General features: G+C 29.6%; 1 protein-coding gene across 1 annotated transcript in view; it reads left to right on the top strand.

Annotated features, from left to right (window-relative positions):
- Positions 1–24,069, top strand: part of LOC129958958 (carboxylesterase-like) — a 502,035-nt gene that overhangs the window by 272,076 nt on the left and 205,890 nt on the right. The window contains exon 5 of the mRNA XM_056071717.1: positions 4,872–5,084. Within this exon, the coding sequence (XP_055927692.1) occupies positions 4,872–5,084 (213 nt within the window). The remainder of the gene's footprint in view (positions 1–4,871; positions 5,085–24,069) is intronic.

Here is a 24,069-nt window from a genome sequence, read left to right as displayed (position 1 = left end):
TCTGTATGTTGCCTGTTTGTAAATATGATAATTTTTTTAGTCAGTAGAGAACATGTTGAGCTGGTTGGATGAAACTTGCTATCTGGTCTCTATCTAACTCTGCAGTTTTCTATCAGATTTGGAATGAAATTCTCATTCAAGAAATCTGTCTTTTAACTGCCTAATATAGGTGAACACTATTATGATAAAACACTTAGATCCATGTCAAATTTTGAATTAAATCCATCAAAAGGCTGACGAATTGTCTAACCATAGTTTCGCACGAGTGTAAATATGATAATTGAAAAATGAACAGATTAAAATGAAACGACTGTGATACTGTCAACTACAATTGCAGTTCTGAGCTAAATTTTGATATCGATCAGTCAAAAAGAAAGCGTCTAAAAAAATATTTATCTTTTTTATATTGTACTACGAAACACGCAACTTTCTTTTGTGTGACTCTGCAAATAAAAATCTGCGTATTAGTGAGGTCCATGTTCTAACCCAAAGGCCAAAACTTTATACAGGAGAAGGAGGTCAACACTTTTATTAGATAGTTATATAGTATTCGAGAAAGTTTTGGTTGATCTACTTTTGCTCATTTCATCTCTGCAAAAACTGCTTATATATCCAAAGGGGGCCACCACGTAAAGAAAGCAGCAAACTGAAAAAAAAATTGTCATATAGGTGAGCAGGTCCTCGTTTAACTGAGGAGTAGTACAATGATTGTGATTTTGGATTATTAATGTCTCCGTCTCCGATAACAATATATATTTCCTTATAAAAATTCAACCCATAAAATTCACTTGACCTTATTGCTATTTGTGGTTGATCAATCATTCAAGTATATTATATGTCCTAATAATTGGGTGTATATCTTAGTGAGATGTGTATGTTTCAGTGATTATCTCAAAATTCTGATATAGTTCCATATAGTATAAGTGCATCCATTTAATTTTTCAAAGGAACTGCATTATTTCGTTCATGAATATATTGCTGCACAAATCAGAATAACTAGCAATTGACGGAGTATAATCGACAGAGCACCTCATTTCTCATCGGTGGTTCCATGGTTCGAATTCCAGTCATGTTTTATCCAAAGACTGGAATTCTTTTATTTAAAATATCCTCTATTGTTTGTACAGATCTTTCTTAAGTATTCAAGTTGGGTTACTGTCGAACATTCTATATAAGTATAAAATCTAAGCCACATCAACGATGGGTAAGTTTTCAGACTCGTGCTGTTGTGAGTTGCTTAGTTCTAATAAATCTAATTGTTTATTTAAACTAACGGCATGGTTCTTTACATATTCGTGACAATATTTTATGAATTAAAACAGTCTTTTGATTGAGAATCGGGATTTAATAATATTTCATCTCAAGTTCTCCGTCCTTTTTTATTTTTGTCATAGAAACTTAAAAGTTTAAATTTTAATATGATAATGAAATCATTTCATATTTTAAAATAGAACAGTTAAAAATTCTTTCAGAGGCCTTATTTATTAAACTATAAAGACTAAAAAGAATGCGCCAGTTTTATTTAACTACCTCCAGCTAAAATAAATTTCAATTTTCACATGATGATTTTTGAGAAGTATATTAACCTTAAACCGGCTACTCCGACCAGCCCAAAGATACACGAAAAAATCTGAAAGATCGGACCACCGCAACAGCAAAACTGGCAGAAACTAGGGTTCAGTCCTAAGGACCATCACCGGCCACCGTAGAACCCTTCCCTTGGAAAGTCATTCAGTCATCGACGTGAAGAACCGACTCCCACTTTTTTTCTGCACCTACCAGAGTGGTGAGAACCAACTGCCATACCGGAACTTCTCGTTTTCAATTTCGAAGTACCCCCCCCCCCAGTGCGAGTGATAAATTTATTAAATGAAACCTTTCAAAAATGCCATCGAAATAACTCTAAATTTTAAATGAATCAAAAATATGATATTAATTTTTAAACATTATTTTTTACAAAGCATTAATCTACATTCAGTGTGAACTCTTTAATGATTTGTTTTTATATATTCTGCTACAACATTCTACGACATGCAAATGCAAAATGGAGTATATCTAAGTGTTAGCATTAAAATTCTTTTTTATCTTTCATCCGGCAAGCTGCAAAATGTTAACTTGTATTCGGCAGTTTAGAATTGCACAGTTCAAAACATCAGCTTTAATTTGTAAAAATACAAAGAATAGATTATAACAAAATATATAATTAACAAAACAACAATAAATCAAAATGTAATAATGTACAGCAACTGCTCCTCCAGAAATTAACTTTTCTCTTTTGAAATAATTTTTTTGAAAAAAAATTGGGAGCAATGAAAAATTATTTATTGCAGCAAATATTTTTCTAAAAGAGTCTATTTTAAATTGCGCCTTTCAAATGGCATATAAGAAAAATTGTTCAATTTAAAATATTTCCTTATAAAATGCAGCATTCTGTATTCATGTTCTCGTTAATCTTTAAAAAAAAATTCATTTTTTTTAAGCTTTTCAGAGAAAGAACAAAATGAAATTTACTTAGTATAGATGCATTATTCATAAAATATTGTTGCTCGGAGAAATATGGTTCTCAGGCAAGAAAATTCTTTTATTACTTTTACTTTATAAAAATTTACTAATGCTTGTTCAAATTGCAAATATATGAATATTAACAAAATATGCTGAATCCTTTAAATACAGAAGCTTGAAAAAAACTATGTAACTCTGATAAGGGAGATTTGTTTGTTTTAAACACGCAACATTTTGAAACAAGAAATTAAAAAGTGAATCCTATTTTTTTAAAGGCCAAAAACTAGAACAAATAAATTTATAGAATAATTGTTTAGGGTTTTACTGAATGGAAAATAATTCATTTACTTTCTTATGAACTAATCGTTTCATTCAAGACGGAAACAGCAAAAAATTGTAATTTGCTTTAAATGATTAGATATAATATCTGAAGATATGCAACGTACTTTATGGTGCATGTTATTCAATAGTTGAAGCAAGATTGCTCACGAAAATGTGCTACATTCTAAATGCTCCCCCACCTTTCTATTTTTTTCTTTTTTCCACCATCTTCTTTCCTTTTTAAAAATAATTATCGTTTACTTTTCATTTACTTTTCAATCCAAAATAATTTAACGACATATATATTTTCTTGAATTGTAAACGAATGTGCAGAATTAGAATAAGATCGAAATCCACGTAGCTAGATAAATTGTCGGTTTTATTTTTAAAAATGTAACTATAATAACAAACCACCTTAGTAGGCACCTCGCCTTATTCGCCTATTAACAATTTCCGATTTTCTAATCACGAATAAATCTTTTTAGATTTAGAGAATTAGGTTTATATTTTCCATTCGGAACTACTGCCACTTATTACTTCTTCAATAAGGAAGCTCATATTCACTTTTTAAATTCCCCGAACAACATTCAGATATAATCTAGAAATTTAAATCGCATCTTTGTTTACTTTTATTATTTCCTCCACAGTAATTTCCTAACTGTAATTAAAGTGTTTAAATTATTAACTGTAACTTTGCATGAGATCAATGTTATCTAGAAAATTACGTTTTTACGTATCGTATCTACATATGCATGCACAGACAGCCTTTTCACTGACAGATTTGATACAATGTGTGTATGTGTGTGTGCAATTGTCATTTTTTTAAAATATAGGACAGCTGTATATTATAGTGTTTATAGTTAACTTGCTTTGTCAAGAATTTAATACTTCCTGTGCAATCTCTGTTTCGGTAAGGATGAGACTTTTACAGATACTTCCAAAGAACGCTAAATGGATGCTGGGTCATAAGCCCCGGACACAAAGGCAAGCTTGGCATCCATTTCGTAACTTGGCGGTTCTAACTGCAAGAACTAAAAATCCTTAAACTGCTGGAATTACAACGATATATCTATTAGGAGCGAAACAACAAGATTTTTTTCTGCAACATGATAAGAGACGTCTTATCATGCTGCAGAAACTATGCAAAGCTGAGAGTGAATCAGTTGAATTGAAGTCAAACGAGTCATTGAGCAAGCTCTTTCTGAGCGTTTTGTGCAGTGAAAAATTGTTTATTTACCAAGTGACTGCTCATTTACTGTATAGGCTGATTTTTCCTCTTTGTTTGCACTTGCTTCTGTTAATTTTTTTGCTACCATATAGAGTAAAGCGTTTTTGTCCTTCATAGGGATTTTTAGGCTTTGCATCACAGGAAGAATTTTTGGATTTGGACTACCAAGAAATGAAGTCATCCAACATGCGGGATAAAAAAAAATCGTTAAAAATTGTCAATAGGACCAACCGCTGAAGTTAGATTTACCGAATTTAGCAAGTAGTTACTTCTTGGGTAACAGAAATTCATGAAAAATGGGTTTTCAAAATTTTAGAAATAAAAATAATTGAAATTCAATCAAAATTTAAAATTTTTTCTCGTTAAATTCTAAATATATTTTTAAGAAAAAGAATCTTTAAATCACTTAAATATTCAAAAAATGAGCCTTACACAAATTTTATTTCTTTACTATTTTTTTCTTTAAATTCCTTTAATTTTTTAAAAATTATTCTTATATATATTTTATACCCATACTTTTTATTGTTTTAGTTACTGGAAATACACGCAGTGCAATGCTAACAAATTCATGTTTTGTGTGCATATTATCACCTATATATATATATATATATACTTTTAAAGAGTTTTAATGAATTAAAAATAAAATATCAAACCTAAATCATTTTATAGTGCGATATTTCAGATTATACGATCGAATCCTGTTTCATTTAGCGTTATTTCTAAGTTATTGGCCAGTTCTTTTTTTTTAATCAAATAACTTGCAGGAATATCAAAGATATTTCCAGTAATTTCTAAGGCACATTTCTATTTCTTTTCCTAGGGAGTCCCATATGCCAAAGCTCCAGTAGGCCATCTGAGATGGAAGAAACCAATTTCTTGGTGGTCAGACGGCGAGTGGTGTGGACGGAAAGAACGCAGGAGAGCCCACAAGTACGCCAAACCGTGTTTCCATATGGATCCGGAAACTCGGAAATTACGTGGCACGGAAGACTGCTTGTACTTGAACGTGTGGTCTCCAAGATTGGACACTTCAGTAAGAGATTTATGATTTTTTCTTTCTTTATTTTTTTCTTTCTTTTATTACTTTTCTTGAAGGCATGTTTTGCGAAGTTTAGCTTTTTAAGTTATTCTTGGGCCTTTCCGAAGCAAAATAATAATATTAATAATAATTCTCGGCAAACTGGGAAGCAAAGATAGATTTCTTTACATCTGAGTTACGATCTGGCAACATAAATTGGGGATTTTAGAAACAGTCAGAATAAAGGCATTAAAATAACTTTTCAGCCCCTAACTTCTAAGATATTGCAGTTATCTAAAAACTTTAAATACAAAAGTTGTATGTCTTAATGTTTCGCAAATTTGGCTAATTGAATTTATTTTTCTATCTTCAATATTAAGAAAGTTATTGCGAAGTAAAAATGTCAATCCTTCACCATTTCCATCTTCTTTCAGCTAGATGGGAGATTTACGAACTCGTCCCAGATTTTTAAGTTTCTAACAACATATTCTAAGATAGTTAAAATCCAAACAAAATTACTTATCCTGTTCAGAAGATAACACACACACACACAAACATATATATATATATATATATATATATATATATATATATATATATATATATACATATATATATATATATATACAAGGGTGTTCAAATAAAAAGGTACGAATCGACACTGTGGGTATAAATGAAGATTTATATTCAAAGTATACATCATAGGCCTCAGCACAACAATCCGATTGATTAAAGAGCCGAAGGATTCCTTGTTCCCAGAATTCCTGTGACCGTAATGAGACTCAGCCTTTCACAGTGTCCTTCAGTTCGCCGTCCGATTTGAAACGCTACCCTTTCAGATGCTTTTTCAGGGGACCAAACACATGAAAATCGCAGGGTGACATGTCCGGGTTGTAGGGCGGATGATCGAGCTGTTCCCACTTGAACTTGGCCAGTTCCGCGTGTGTGACCCTGAAGATGTTTGGATGCGCGTTATCATGGAGATGAACCACACCCTTCGTGAGTAGCCCAGGTCTTTTGTTCTTGATGGACCTACGTAGTCTACGGAGTGTCTCATAATACACATCAGAGTTAATGGTTCTAAAAAAACATCTGAAAGGAAGTACTTCAACTCGGACGGCGAACTCAAGGATGCTGTGAAGGACTGGGTCTCGTCACGGCCGCAGGAATACTGGGAACAAGGAATCCTTTGGCTCTTAATCAATGGTATCGTTGTGTATACTTTGAATAAAGTCTTCATTTATACCCACAATGTCGTAGCTTTTCATTTATATATATATATATATATATAATTTTTTCGAAGTCTTGTCCAGTGTAACCATTCCACTAAATAGTCTTCCTATAGGAATATCTATAAAAGTTATTTTTATTATAGTAGAAGAAATATAAAATTTAAAGGAAGAAAACGCTTAAGATTAGCTTTCAAATGAACTAAAATTAAATTTTCAGACATTTCTATCTAATACTAATTGTTCTTAAAATGAAGCAAGGTTTCTGCTTGCTTTCAGCTATTCGTGTAGTCAAAGACACGAGTTTAATCATACCATCCTGAGCGAAATTCCAAATTAATAAAAATAATGAATGATTTCATTCTTACAATTTTACGTATGAAATAAAAGCATTCTCTTGGCCCAAAATTACTTGTTTTCCCAATATTAAGAATGCAAATTTGAATCTTAATATTACACTATTTAAAAATTGATGTTGCATCATTATTTATTTAAAAAACGAAACCAATTCACTTCAAATGATTTAAGGGTATTTTTGTATTCATTCTTCATCGCATACCGTGAAATTTTTTCCAAAATATGTTCCTGCTGTGAGATCTTAAATTAACTACATGTTCTTACTACCTTAATTAAAAATTAATCTCATTTCTAAAATATGTTAATAGATGAAGTTTTCTGCCTTATCACTAAACGCTTCGTTTGTTTTAGTAATTCTCATCAATATGGTAATATTCAGTATCAGATTTCAAATAGATTGTCTTTTTTTTTTTTTTTTTTTACCATGATGATTTTTCTATATAAATCTTACTGATAATGTTCACTTTAGCAACGAATTATTCGCTATGAACATAGCGGTATTTTGAATTTTCCCTAAAAACTTATATGGAAAATAATCATCTCCCTTCATACATTAGGGATAATCGGCCATTTATCTCATATGCTGACATGTGCTCCAAAGTCGTAATGCTAATATTACTTTTATAATGGGTCCTTAACTGCTGGCTTGAGCTAAACTAAGTAGAATCAGAATTACAACTATTACCTTTCAATTGTTTGGAAGTCATTTTATGTAAAATAAAAGTTCTGATCTTAAAATTCGATGGAGATAGTTCAATTTTATGTGTTCAATATCAAATAATTCGCTCCAATTTAATTTTAAATCCATTGTATATTATCCAATTACTATTGCAAAGTTAAGAACGATTATTTCGCTAATTTAATGCACCAATTTGAAAACATAATGGTTAGAAAGCAAAGAAAAGAGAGGAGAAAACGTTGGATTCGGATTGCTCCATGTTTGTTGTCCAGGTATTATTCAAGACGAAACCTTTTTGTTCTGATAAAATGTAGTTAATGAAAATGAATTTGGGAACTTAAGAATCTTATGATGGTAAATCAATGCTGTAAGGAGAAAGGGGGATGTATATGATGTTGATTTCTTAAGGATAATGCTGAATTGGGTCGGAACTCTGTGCATACAAGTACATTCTATGTGCAATTTTTCTGTGAGCAACACGTAAGTGGCATTATCGAAATATTCAACTGGTCTTTCTTAATACAATTCGAAAATATTCTCTTACTTCAATGTGTAAAGTGTTGATGTTCATTTCCATTACATCAGTCACGGGAGTAACTTCCTTTGAAATCAATTATCCGCCCTCTTCTAGCATTTTCTAGCTATAGTATAATCAAAGACAAAGGAACCCATTAGCTTCTTATAGCATGATTTTAGCTAGTAGCAATTATTATAGATAATCCTAACTTGTGACAAGAAAATGTCATGAATTCTTAAGACAAAAAGAAATTTTAATGCAGCATATTATTTTCGCTTGTTACATTTATTTTTGGCATTGGAAAAAATGAAACAATGTTTACATGGCCGCTTGTCAAGGCCACAAGAGCGATGTCATAACCGTAAAATCATGTGTTCTTCACTTATCCCCCTACATATATAAATTAATATAATTTTTCTTGATTTTTTTCATGGTTTTTAATATATTTCATATTTTTTGTTGAATAGCCTTTTTTTGTTGTATCAGCATGCTTTTGACGATATTGCTTCCTTCAAATTATTTTTACATCATATTGACGAAAAAATGTTGTTCTTTTAATTTCTAATAAATATTCTAACAAAGACGAAAATTTAGTTTTATTATTTTAGGATATAATTCGAGGAAACGCTAGTAGAAAATGTGTCTTGTCACAATTCCAAATTCTTTATAATGACTACTTACAGACCTTTGACAATAGCTGCAAATCTAATGCCGAAATTTCGTTTTTTCTTGTCTCAGGCTATTTATTGTTTCAATAAAACTCAAGGCGAGAAGAATCATGGGTCACAAAAAACACTTCCTTCGCTTTGCGGTCGGGTCGAATGAGGCTAATATTGTTACCGAAACCACTCAGGCATATCTTCCATCGGAAACAATACGAAGAAGAAGCATAACTGCCAAAGATAACTTCGTAACCGAGACTCGCGCAGGAGAAAAAAAAGAGCCATTCAAACAGTTGCCGAGAAAAACAGGGGAACTGCATTAATCCTGTAAGATGGACAACGGCCCGCAAATCAGGTTTTCCTTTTTCTCTCAGTAAATAACGAACACTTCTTCACACTCAGCACAACGGGAGCAATATTTATATTGTGTCTGTATGGAAGATGAAAGAAAGAACAGTTTTACCCAAATAGTTGAAACATAGAGAAAGATTCGTGGGATCTCACACTATTCACAGAGGAATGAAGTACGTGGTGTCTGGGATTGAAACTGAACTCAATTATTATCGAGAATTCAGTAAAATTTTTGATTTTTGGCGTATTTACTGTTTTTTTAAAGAAGAAAATTGGCTGCCTTCGACAGCCACCTTTATTTTTAAAATAATTCGCAGATATCATAGAAACATTCCTCCAGCCACAACCTCTGTACCGAATTCGCAGATCTTTATTTCATTTTAAATTAATACTACCAATGGTCATGTAAATTTCATATTAAATCATTAGTGTTTTTCTATTACAAAACATCCATTTAAGAGAGAAATTTCAAAAGTTTAACTTCTCATTCTCTGAACAGCTTTGCTCAGTTTGGCAGTCGCACATTATTAACAATCATAAATAATGTAATATGGTTTGGTCTGCTACAATTTCATAATAAAGCTTATGACTCACAGACATATCAAGGGTTTTTGATCCTCTCAATATCCATTCTTGAAAAATATTGCAAAATAAAATATAGGTGGAGCTCCTAAACTCAATAAATGAACCAATTTTTCTTATGTTTCCTCTTCAATTAATTTCGCTATTTTGTAAGCAATCAAACTTCTCTATCATTATTATGCATTCAAAATTCAAAATACTACTTTTTTATTTTTAGAATATATGAAACATTAAAATTCATCCAAATGAATGTATTAATGTAATTAATATTATCGCTTCCGACGACTGTTTAATGAAACCAACTTAGTCATGTCAATCAAATTTATTTACTACATCTTACCATATCAAACATATATTGAATATCTATAGCATTCTAAGTAAAAGTAGTTATAAAGTATTTTAATTGATTTTTTATATTTAAAAAAAGCGAAATCACCAAGTTGGTCGACGAAATAAGGGAAATCATTTCAGTTGTTGAGGATGAAGTTGTTGAAGTATTATTTTACAAAACCTCACGAAAAGGAGAGGGAATACGACACCTGAAGACATATCATGTAGCCTAAATTATTGAAATCAATTCTGTAGTGATGAATACCGCTACAATTTCTCCACAGAGAATGCGTAACATATCTTTTTTTTTTTTTTCAATTTCTCTCAAAATTGAAGGAAAAAGGTGTCTCTTTTTGCCAATTTCAATACATTAGATAAATTTAAGTGAACATAATTTTACAGATGCATGTCAAAAAGAAGGAACTTTTGGAATTAACTTCAATTTATTTTACACAGTGGGTATTTTATGTACAAGGGAGAAGCGTCAGTCTGCATCATGACACAAGAGTGTAAGAAACAAATTCGTCCCTTCATTCTTTAATTTTTTTTATTCTTTAACACGTGTCAAGTTAGACAAGGAAATCTTTGGTATTATTGAAAAAATGTATAGATGTTAAGGAAATTTATCGTTTCGCTGGCGCGATGAGAACCACTGTACAGTAATGTTGTTAAACGCGAATTAGAATAATTAAATAAAAATGTGAGAATATTATAGAATGAAGTTAACATGGTCTAATTTAAGATTAAATTTTGGACATTAATTAGTATTTAAATCAAATTAAGATGTGTGTGTGTAAAATAAAGTCGTAAGTCGTGTTAGTTACACCATTTATAACTAAAGAACGGCTGTATCGATTTTAATGATTTTTTTTTTTTTTTTTTGGATTCGTATCAGCCTCTAAAATTGCAAATCGATTCATATATTTTCTTTAATACATTTCTTTCATTGGACAAGATTATGCTGTTTACATTTCACAATGTTAAATCCCCTTGAAAACAATGGATATTTTCCACTATATGAAGCTCTTGGTTGAATATTTCAGAAACTGAAATGAAATTTAACATTGGTTTTATAATTTAACAATAATATAATTTAACAAATAATTATGAAATAATGAATACAAATATAATGAGAATATATTTCAACACTATTTCGCATAGGTTCGATTCCATTTTGAGATTATAAGAAATGGCATTTAAATAAGCAATATGAAAAAGGGTTTCGCAATGAATAACACAAATATCCAATGAAGTCTCTTGAGAAACAAAGGCAGGCCCCTTTGAACTATTTATTTTCCTTGTGAAACACGTAATAGAATATAATGCACATCAAATCCCTTAGATTTCGTTTCAGAATGAAAAAAAAAGTATTACATTCTTCAATGTTTTGAATAAATTGGAAATCTGAAAAACTTGTCGAATGCTGTTTATTTTATTAAAGATGAAAAGCAATCTGATAAATTTTAGAAACGTATAATGAGATCTGAAAGTACATACGAAAAAATTAATGTTTATCCGTCATATTTATAAAACAATTCTTTCAGGATTCGTTCATGTTTCTTCCTATTTCGTTAAAAAACATTATTAAATGAAATAGAAATTTTGCAGCAAATACATTTTATTGAGTTTAGATAAAGGTAAGCAATTTCAAAGCATTGTATATTTTTGATTTTAGAAGCACAGTGAAAACTAAAATATTAAAAACTTATTTTTAAACTGTTATTTCAAAAATTAGACACATTGACGTATGAGGAACCTATATTTATTTTTAAGTTGTATAATATAAAAGAGATTTTACCTTAAATGTAAATTTTATCTTCGCAGAGAAAAGTGACAGAATGTCAAAAGTAGTAGAGAGATTTAGACTGACAAATATGAATCTTTGATTGCATAATAAAATAATTTCCTCGGTTTTTACTAATAAAGTTTATCATATTGCATATTATTATCTGTAAATCCATGATTATAGATGCAGCTGTTCTCAACAAATTTTCATTAAAACCTGAAACAGGAAATCAAACATAAACTCTTGTAGATTACTTTTATTGGAAAGTAATTCTATAGACTTGAATAAACTGCTTCTTTATGTTATTTTTGAGTTTTCTATAACACCATCTACAAGAAAAGTTCTGTTTTTTTATTATTTACTAATTTAAATCTTCAAAGTACTTAAGATAGAATTTCAATTAAAAAAATGTCTAATTCGCAATGATTTAACTTCAATGAATGAATTTGGTTATGTAATTAACAAAAATGAGCATCAATAATGAAAAAGATAAAATGTAATATTATGTTTTAAATATTGTTGTAATTATGTTAATTATGTTTAATATTATATTGTAATATTATGTTATGTTAAAAAATAAAACATTAAAATTAAAAGAATATTCTAAAAATTCTCATCAAAAACCTGAACAGCTAACACTACTAAGAGTATGTGTATGTGAGTGTGTGCGCGCGTGTGTGTGCGTATCTTGGAGCTTAGTGCATCACGCGAATTTTTCGAAATTTAATTTTAATTAATTAAAAAGTAAGCGAAATTTTGACGAGATAACTTACGTAAAGATTTTGGCACAAAATTCAATTTTACACCATTTCAAAATTTTAAGAATTTTCTTTTCAATAATATCATTTTAATAGTCGCTCAAACTTTTTTTAAAAATTTTAGCAATTCTTTTCCGTAATTTCCAAAAATAGATTACATTATTTATCTGAAATTGCACCTGCTTTCATTATTTCATCAAATATTTAAACGCATAATTTTCTTCCAAAGTTGAAAGCTGAAGAAGAAAAATTCTGTTAAATATCTTATAATTTACAAGATGAATAAAACAGTTGAAATTGTCTTAAACGCGTACGTGGAAATTAGTAAGTAGGCTGACCGGACATTTATATTTTTAATTGCGCTATGATGTCTTGGGATGGTTTCTATTAGAAAGATTTATATACCAAATAAATAGAACATATGTGAGACAATTAAAATAATAGACCTATAATGTCTGACATTTTGGTGGATTTATGCATATGAAATTGATTTAATTGATTAAACTGAAATTAAATGTAACCGATATATCCGAGGAACCGGTTGGCCACCAACGTCGAGAAGTCTCACATAAACCCTCATTATATACCGAGAAACATTCATATCAAAGATTTTTTATTACAAATACTTGTATACCTGACTTTTCAGCCCTGCTATATAGCAAATCACAAATTAAAATAAGTATTTCTTATTTATTTTCTCAGGAATATGTGATATAACATCTGATTCCTTTATTTATATTACGAAAATTTTCTCTACAGTAGAAAGCAAATATGTTCATAAATAATATGTTATCTAATGAAATAACTTTTTTTCCATGTGTATTACCTGTCCTGCATGCGTTTGTACAATTTTATAGAATAGAAAGCTCATCAAACTTCATGCTGTAATAGACAAGCGATTACAAGAGGGGTGGACAACCCACCTTCCTATTCTAATAAAATTGAAAAAATATCACCGTAAATGAAAAAAATATTGATTAAAAAATATTCAGAATCTGAGATGCAGATTAAAGGATGCCTGAGCATGGGAAAGAAAAATTTTTAATTTGAAATAAACTTTTAATAACAGTGCGTCGGTTATATCTACTATTTCAGACAGTTTTATATTCATTTCATCATTCTCTATTTATAGATAAAAAAAATAAGGGACGCAGATCATTATATTTCTGATTACATCCATGCGGAGAAATTTCATTTAAATAAATCTTCAGATTATTTTAAACGACGTTGTCTCAAAAATGTATTCTTCAGTAAAAATAATGTTGTTGAAATTGGAGTAATTTTCAAATTTTATGATTTTATATATAGTAGACTATCCCAGAAATGGATACATCTAACATTTTGAAAAGCATACATAATCTAGTTTTCCTTTTCCTAAATTTTATTGGAGAGTTTTTTTTTTTTCTCTTTGTTATGGAAAACTTCTTTTAATGAACTTCGAAAGTATCATACTTTTTCCCACTCAAGATTTCGAATTTGTTTTCTTGTGTTATTTGCCCTTGTTGTACAAAATTTATAAATTTATTTATGTATAAATAATTTTTTTCATTTTATGTGGTAACAAATTTTATTCACATTATTATTAAATTACAGCTCTATTTATTCGTTGTTTCGTTATTGTTAGTAAGATATAAGATCTTATTTATGTTCTTTTTAAAATCTTCATTATTTCCATTTTTACGTATTTATGTTTTGTAATTCAATTTTTTTCTTTCATATGTGATTATTTTCCAAAAACAGCAATCTAAATAATAGAGATAATAATTTCAGCCAATTATTTTTGAATAATATTACTCTCTTCGTATTCCAAATAAATATTAATATTATAAATTGAACTTTTTTGTGGAAATTCGCTTGTGCTTCAATTTCATTTATAACATTATTTTCTCACATGTATGCTTATTTATGCATAGTTTCGTTACGATTAGCATTATATAAATAATATCTATGTTCTTTTCAGATTTTTTTTATTCTTTCTGTATCTATGTATTTAAATTTTGTAATTTAATTTCGTTTCATCCTCGTTTATTATTTTTGGAAACTCTTTTTAAATAGGACTTTATTAAGTTCACAGTAAAAATATGATACAATGATGAATGGTTGCATAGAGATATAAGCCAACGTATTTGAATTCTTAGTGAAAATGATGAACAAATTATTTTCATTTCAGTATTAACATCTATAGTATTAACAATTTTATTAGAAAAACTATAATTTAAAATTCAGATATGCTTATTACATTTTTTTTATTAAAATCTGAAAATACATTCAGATATAAACATATGTAGAAGATTTTCTATAGAAATAACTCTACTCACAGAAAGAAGAATTTTATTAATTTTTATATCTTTTATAGCAAAATCTAGATTTTTAAATATAATTGTTAATTATTAATTAAGAATTTGTTGCATCTTCGAATTCAGATAAACTTATTTTCTTAAAAAAATATTTAATTATCACTTGTATGATTTCATTTAAATACATTTGGTTATTTTTTCAACAAGATAAATATTATATTAATTGGGAAGTGGAAGAAAATGGTACAAAATAAAAATATTAAGCGACAATGATGAAATTCAAACAATATGAAATCGGTTACATCCTTATAAAAACAATGCGATATTTATAATTAAATCGCTAGAAATTAAAAATGTTCTAATTTAGAAATAATTACGCGCGCCTTTCAAATCTCATTACAAAGAAATTTTTAAAATTAACATGTATTTTTCATTGCACCCAAGAATTTTCTCAAAAACAATACTTGATATAACAATATTTACTCTAATTTATATTATAAGGCTTTTCGTTACTCTACGAAGCAAATGCATTCTAAAATAGTATATAAAATAATCAAATAATTTTTATATAGAAAATATGAAATTAAATTACAAATTTGTTCTGTTTACAATCGAAGTTTTTGATTTGATTGCAATACTCTAAATTTAAATAGCTGTGATTGAGCTGCACAAGTAAGAAACAAATCTATCAATTTCTAAGAAAAAAGAAAAATTTCAAAGTAAATACTAAGTTTCACTTCAAAGAATTCATATTCAAATACTTAATATTTGAAATTTTTAAAAACATATTTTTAATTAAAAATACATTTTATAATATTTCGCTTCGAAACAAAATATTTGCATTAAATTTTAATAGCATTTTTCTTCAGTATCTAATCGTAATTTTTGAAGAAGAAATGAATCATCTTTTTATAGTTTCATATCCTTCAAAACCAATATATCATTTATTAGGTAACTTAACAATTTGACTTATTTAGTTTATCTCCATTTTTTTTTCTTTATATATACTGGAAAGAATATTTAATATTTGGTTCTAACATAATAAACATTGAAAAATAGTATATTTTAAATTATATATAAATTTTCGCTTCATTTATCTGATTTTTTATAAAATTTATTATTTATACAAAATGAACAAAAAATGGTCTTAAAAATATTTATTATATTTTAAAATTTACCTTCATGTTTCCGACGATGCATAAAAGACAAGGAGTTTAATTAAATTAGCATCTTTCTTTATAAATTACTTCTGAGTAAAAATTTCTGCAAACATTTTTTTAATTTTTCCTTTGAAGTTTAAGATGAAAGGAAATGTCCAAGCACAACTGTAAATCCAATTTAATGATTAAAAACAATGATAATTCTGAGCTAAATAATTTTTGAAATATAGTTATATTAATTTATTTCAGAAATAGACTAAAAAGAAAATAACTCTTGCTATTTTAAATTTTTTTAAAAGTAAGATTTTGCTTCGAATTAATTTAAAAGTAGCTCCAATTTTCTGCTAAATACCTTCTTTTAAAAATAGAAACCGAAGACGAAACTGAAAATCCAGTCCAAATACAAGAGTACATGAAAGTATGTGAGTATGTATGTGAGAGACAGAGAGACCAGGGTGACCGCTCTTAGAATGGCCAAATAACTAATTTTTAAACTATTAGAGAGATAGACATGTAATTCCACTTGCAAAAAAATTCTTTAAATATTGGAAAGAATTATATTTTTTGTCGTTTACTCCATTAAATGTATTTCTGAAAAAATTACGAATTCTAACTTTTTATACGGTTTCCTAGTTTTATTCAGTCATATTTAGAAAAAAAAATTGATGCTCCTAAACATGCGATTAAAAAGTTCACTATTTTAGGAATAAAATGGATTGACTTATTGCTGTTTAATTTAAATAGCAGTCGTACAAAATTTATTTTAAGGAATTATTTCGAAAGGTAACATGGCAGTGTATAAGTTCAGTTTGCCAACAATCCTTTAAATTCTTTTTCGTAACTGCGACTTGTGCTGCAAAATTCTTCTAAAATATTGATTTTGTATAACAATTGTCTCATAACAATTTTTTTTTTCGCAAATGAATTTATTTTTAATGTTATAATACTGAGGCGATTTTATTAAATATCATTGGCGAAACTGGGAGATTGTGTAGAAAAGATTTCATATCATTTTAGGTTTCGTAACATTTTAAGCAATATCTTTATTGACCCTTATAATGTAAAATATAATTCTTAATTCTTTTCTTCTCCTAAAACATTCTTTCACTTGGAACAAAATGTCTGTCTTCAGCTTTAATAATTAACTTTAATTACAACAATAGTACATCCATTGTACATTTTTTTTTACTGTTAAAGAAACAACATTTTAACATATATATATATATATATATATATATATATATATATTACTGTTAGAGAAATAACATTTTAAAGCAACAAGAAAACATTAATTCAATTTTCTTTTCTTTTCACTTGGCCCCTTTCCAAAATGTAAAAACATATCTCCAAACACAGAAGCAGAAACAAACTTTCTATTTTTAGAATCCAATAATTACCAAAACTAAATGCACTTCCTTTACATCTGCCAAATCGAAATTCCAATATCTCCTCTTCAACAAATCATACCTGATAATTTCCAATTTGTAATAACTCTAATAGCATTATCTCCTACAAATGGAGATATGAAGTAAATTTCATTAAAGCCACAGTTTCTGAGTCGCGTCGGAATATGGAAAGGTATTAAAGTTAGAAGGTTTGACAACTGAAACAAATATTTAATGGCAGGACTTTACGAAAGACTTTGTAAATCAAGAATGCAGTCGTTCCCATAACAGCATCTGGTCGGACATTTATTAACTGTCCTATCATCATTGTCTCTATTTGTGCAATTATCCGTGAATAATTATGCGCTTTGTCATCAAAATTCAAATTATATGCTTTCGTTATATATGATCATTCCGATATGCATAGTTTCAGTACTGATATCAAAGACCTAAAAGTATGTAAATATGTAAAGAGCTTGTGAGTGAAGCAGCCCAAGGTATTTCATATGTATATGAAGAATAATCGAGACTAATTCTTTTCTTGGTTCATGAGGAATGCTCACCTCAGTTTTTGGGATTACTATATTTGAAAGTGCATAGTAAAGGGAAGATTTTACAAGCGCCAGTTTTCATATTTTTTCGTTTTAAGAAATGAATACTAATTAAATTAATCATTAGAAAAATTCGATTTCAAGATTTTCATGAATCTCCCCATTGCAGACTTCGGTGGGTCTTATGTGTGCTGTATTACATATTATGAAATTGTATGTGCTTCCCCGTGGACCTGTAAATATACCTGTGAGTATGACAAATCACTAATACAGCAAGCTGAGGGGACGAAATTTGGTAAGTTTCCTTCCAATGTAAATCATCAGTAAAATTTAATATGGATGTTTACTATCGGTGAAAAACCTGTCTATTCCTTCATATTGTCACAAAACTGCACTGTTGCTTTTCAATACAGTTAGTTCCATCCTAAGAAAGGTAGTTTTACAGACACCTCTGATAATGCTAATCGGAGGCCGTATCAAACTTGGCAAAGATTCGACAACTTTGTTGACAAAATCAGAAGATTCTAGAATCTCCAGGAATTTTGGCGATAGGACCAATAGGAGGCGAATAACATCGATCCTTTGAACACTTTATGTGCCTTGTCTCGAACACTATAAAACGCCGGCAGACCTGGTCATGTCAATTCGAAGTGACTAGACTACTGAGCCATGCTCTGAGTCTTGCAGTCAATTCTTGAAGCAGCATAGAGTCATGAGCTAAGTAGTGAGTCTTACAGTAGTGAGTCAGAAGTTGAGCAGACCTAAAGTGAGGATAGCAGACATTTGGAAGGATATGAATAGTCCCAAGAAATCTCTTTTCCTGATAGATTTTCCTGGTCAATTTGTATGCTGTTGTGTTACCGATTAGCTGTTAGTGTGCTGCTTTTTGTTGTTAGTACTGTGATTTTGTACGTCTAGGCTGTGCTTTTGCCGTCTATTTTCGTGCCTTTATGTTAATAAGCGTCGTTATTTGTTATTAGGCCTGTTAAATGGGTCCCTATTCACCCGCTGACTGGACCCGTCAATCTTGCTAAATTTCGTAGAGAGTTTTTCCATAATAATTTGATGTCAATAGTGAGACATCAGAATTTTTGCGGACAATTTTCGGTAACAATATGTATGCAGTTATAATAACTTAAAAATTTAACAATCTCGGTAGATGAAATTTGACATATGGTTTATTACCACAATTGTACCGTTTAGATTGAAATACATAAATGGGCTGACAGTTTACTGATTTATTTATTCCTGTATGGCGGAGTACGATAACTAGTGATTTCTCATACCAGTTTTATAAAGATTTTCTGCGTGGAGATATATTTCGTGAAGGATTTGGTTGGAAACAAAATGAAGTTCTTATAGTTAAAAATAGATTTCAAATATTTGAAAAGATTTAACTCAGTTTGAACCACATTTCTTTTAAGCTGCCTCTCATATTCCTTCATCATTAATTTAATATCCAAATGATAACAATCCAAAATAAAGTAGTTTGCAATACAGACTGCTGCATATATGAGATTTCATTAAATGATTTATATAAAATGAAAATGAATTAGAAACAAAAAAAAGATGTGGTTTAAATAAAATTACTTTTATGAAAATTCAGCAAGTATTTATAACCAATAAAACTTCTTATGAAATATTTGCTGTAAATAGCATACATCTTCATAAGAGATGGTATTGTACGTAACTAGTATTTAAAAAAATATTTTATGCAACATTTTGTATCCTTATTTGTATATGCATTCAAAAACGCTGTAACTATTATAGTTATATATTCCGATTCATTCAAAATACAAGCCTTTATTATACGCACAGCACGTATTTCCCATTTTCAACATATTCTGCACGTTAAATGTATGAAACGCTGTTATAAAGTTGGTGAGGAATCAGCGAAATACCAGCAAATGAACTTATTTGCATGTCAAAAGCGAAATCATTAACGCGAATAGAGTTTGTTGTAGATTGCTTCTTTATTTTGTGTTATCTTTTGCACTTGAAATTCCAAATGAATTCCATCAAGAAAGAATGAAATCTATCCCCTCTATACATAAGACAACACTGTATAAAGCGTTTCCTTAATAATTTTTTTAAAAAAAGGTCATTTGAAGTTACATTTTAATGTAAGGGTTTCATCTAATGCTATTTTCTAGCTACGAACACATGTTTGCTGGTAGACAGCTAAATCGTAATTCAGAATTAGTTGGAGAAATGAGTCAAATATTTCTTGCTCTTTACTCTTGATTCTGCTCATTCTGATAAATAGGAATTCGACGGCATCTGTCTTTTTCAAAATAATTTCATTTATTCATTGATTACCTAAAATTATAAGAATGAGACATTATACTAACAGAAATACAATAATATTAAAAGTTATCTTCTGAAATACTTGGATACATCATTATGGTTTAGAAAAGTTTATTTATTTTAAGAACAAATATTTGGATCGAATTTTTTATACAAAAAAAAAATTCTATTCATTATCTTCTCATAAAAGATAAGAATTAAATTGAATATTGAGCAATTTAATTTTTAAAAACATGTACTATCATAGATTGCATTCCAATAGGACCCCACTAGCACTACGCCATGCACAATTATATAAACTAGCAGAAGTGGTCTCCCGAAACTTTCTTACATGCTCTCTAATAAATGTACTTGCATAAAATGAATCGTGTGCTATTAGCGAAAATTTGTTACGAAAAAGTCTGTTATCGTGCAATCTTTGACGATTAATCGGTTGGCTACAGTTACAGTGCTTGAAAACCGAACATATTCTCATGATTTCATGAAGAATGATGAAGAAAGACAGCCAATTCCTTGACCGATTTAATTTCAAATTTGATACATATTTGTACTTTTAATGTCAAATCTGTATCAAATTTTATTTGCCTGCTTCTCTTTATTTCATGGTTATGGGATTCACTTAAATTCGATCAGTAGGATAAACAAATTTCCTCTAAATGTATTTCTCTCAAAATTGGATAAATATGTGCAAATTTTGTATAAACGTAAGGAAATCAAGTACGATAAAAATCTGATAAATATGTACAAATTTCATCAGCCTAGTTCAAACTATTTTTGAATTATCATATTCTCAATAGAGAGAACGCAGTTTCAAGTAATTCATTTTTTGTGATATTATGATTTGAAACGGACAGAATCTTGAGTTCAAATTTCTGATGATTATAATTTCTTTCTCTATGAGTACTTCGTATATGACGCAGTAAAAATGAACACAGACAAAATTTTACATTTTATTTTAACATATTTGTGTTTTTTGAAAGTCAGTATTTACCATTATATATTTTCCTAGAATTTTCAATAATTTCTTCTGATAAAAGATTAGTCATTTCAAGAAATTATTCAAGATTATATTTCAAGAAAATACCGGGAGAATTTCAAAACCTAACAAATTTATATTGGATATTAGATAAAATAAAGCCTAATCGTATATGCCGATGTTATCAAAATAATAAACATCTTAAATCAAGGATAATTGGATTTGAATAGTTGAATCTTTGAGAAGCTGTTGTAAAAAGGTATATGTATATAGGATAATCGTCAAATTATTCTTTCGCATTATACAGAGGATGAACTATTAATGAAATTTCGAAGTAGAAATAATTCGGCAGAAGCACTTTTGCGAAAGATTTTTTTTTAATTAAGAGCAACTAACCATTTTAATTTAGATTACAATCTAGCAACGTAAGTACGAAAAGAAACAGAACTATGCGTTCTTGATATTCATTTCAGTACGCCATCGTCTAATGTTAAAATCTCAGTTTTGGTGCTAGAATGTTTGATGTGTGAAACTCGATCCCACAAAAGAACTGCCGCTTTAGTGGGTTTCTGGACACTAAATCCATCGAGAATATTCTTTCTTCCTGATTTGGTGCGGAGGTTTGAAGAAACATTTGCCTACGCAAGTGTCACCCTCATCATCTGAATGCTTTTCAAAATTTTGAAATCCATTCTTTAATATCCCTAGAGTTGTTACAAAGCAGACCGTTGATATAAAAGAGCTGATGATGAAGACGAAATCTATTTACGGTGCTACAGAACTAATGAGCAAATGAAAGAAGTATATCAAAGAGTTGTTCGGAGTAGTTAAGAAATCGTCTAACGAATAAATGAGAATGAAAATCAAAAATGAAATTAAAAATTGGGATTTCTAGGTAACCCCATAGCAAGAATCCAGCAATTTTACACCTTTTAGTGTTTTATATAAATAATTTTATCATCCTAAAATGTTTGAGGTGCAATTTTGTATTTTCACTATATAAAATTGATAAAAGTATGAATCCAAAAAGGAATTAAGTGTTCAGAACTTAACTACAGACACCAAGGAATACAAATATATGTTCATAATGTTACATACATACATACATACATATATATATATATATATATATATATATATATATATATATATATATATATAAACGTGGTAGCAAATTGCAAATATAAAATATTTTTTTATTTATTTACTGAATTTTTAGAAAAATAATCAATCAAATTTCTGTAAAAATCTATAATAAATAGATGGTTAGACAATTCATAGTTAGGTTCACAATTATTTACTGTGCACACATGATATCTCGCAAGGAATCCTCAACAGCATTTTTTCTTGTTATTTTTATCGTTACTTTCTGATTTAAATAAATTCAAATTCTCTTAAACTTTTGCATATGGGTTTATAAATCACTGTACATAACAGTTTATTTGCAGTGCTTCAAAAACCTAAAAGTTATGTATTGACTATAAAATCGCAAACAACAAAAATGCTTTTATAAATAATGCTATCTATGGACCGAAGCAGAGAATGGGGGAGAAAGTGAGCAACCACGTCTACACGACCTAACACAAAGCAAGAATATTTAAATTCTTACTTATTTATTCAAATCCTTTTTTTCCAGCGGTCTTTGTCCTTTTTCAAAACACATTTGCATGCCGAAACTATTTCATAAATATATTCTTCTCGAGTACGAGCAGGGGAAATCTTGGCCTCACTCCCTCAACTATTTGTACTGAAGAAACAAACCAACAACAACAAAAAATTCGCAACGCACTCGAAAACTTTTACTGCCTTGCTAGATGCCTGGAATGCTAACGTCAGTCCGGTCGATATCTTTGAGAAGAAACTTAAGAGCATGAGGAATTTAAACAACTTCTTTGGTTAAATCTTTAGTGCAAACAGGGGTAAAAGTGTCATGAGGGGACTTACTGAAAAGTCGGATGAAAAATTCACAGATATCTCCGTTGCCAGTCCAGAATTGCTTGTTGTACCAGTTTTATGTATATATTCTCCCCTAGTACCTTATCTCTCTATAAGAGGAATTTCCATTCTCATAAGCTATGAACTTAAGAAGATTTGTTCCTGTCATGATGTCTTCTAGAAGAAGAAATACAAATTTTGATCGTGGGAGTTTTATTTCCTTCTCTTCTATTATTTATATGCCACTGCTGACTCGGTGAAATAGACATGCTTGATTTAAAATGCATGGTTGTCTGCCTTAAAATGATTTATTGCAATTGTTCGTGAAGTGGAGAAGTTCTGTAAGTGGTGTTCTTTATTTTTTTAACTACTGGATTTCTTGAATTTTTTCTGTACTAAGCAAAAGTTGTAGAATGCACTTGGAAAAACAATTTCTTTTGCTGGAAAAATATTGTTTCTTAAACCATTTCAATTTGGCAAAGCTTTTAGAATTTTGTTGTATTGAAATTTAGTCTTGGGTGATATTTTTATGTTCATATTCATCCATCTTCATTCTTCGAATGCTAAGAGACCTGAATTAACAAATAAGTTCAAGTTAAAAATTGTTTTTCTCAGAGTTAAATTTTAAGGTACAAAGTGGCCATAAAGTAACTTATCTTAAAATGCCCAATTTTTTGACATCTGCAGCTAAAACGAATGAACGAAATGAAACCACATTTCATATTAATGCAAGCCTGTAAAGTTGCTTCCCAGCACGGTTAGTTTTATCACCAGAAAGACTGATTTACAATCTCTGGGATACTGCTCGGGTGTCCAGCCAGTGGTCCCAGAACTTGGCGACCATTTGGCGACTTGGCGATGAATTTGACGTCTTTGGCAACAAAATAGATAATGGTGGAAACTTCGAGAATTTTAACGATCCGTCCATTTGGAACCGTTATACGCCTGATTGGCGTAGAAAGTTCTCGGCCAGCCTCCCGCAAACTATAAAAGACCGGCAGTCTCAAGCTGCAATGAATCATCGGAGTTGGAATCATGAAACGAGTCGTCGAGAGGATAACGAAGCAACGGTGGAATAGTCCAACGTTGTGTGGAGCACAAGCTAGTGCTGAACCTAGCTGTGTGCAGAGTCCTGTTG

Source organism: Argiope bruennichi, chromosome 2 (assembly GCF_947563725.1).
Source record: "Argiope bruennichi chromosome 2, qqArgBrue1.1, whole genome shotgun sequence".
Taxonomy (NCBI): domain Eukaryota; kingdom Metazoa; phylum Arthropoda; class Arachnida; order Araneae; family Araneidae; genus Argiope; species Argiope bruennichi.
This window is presented reverse-complemented; position numbering and strand designations above follow the sequence as displayed.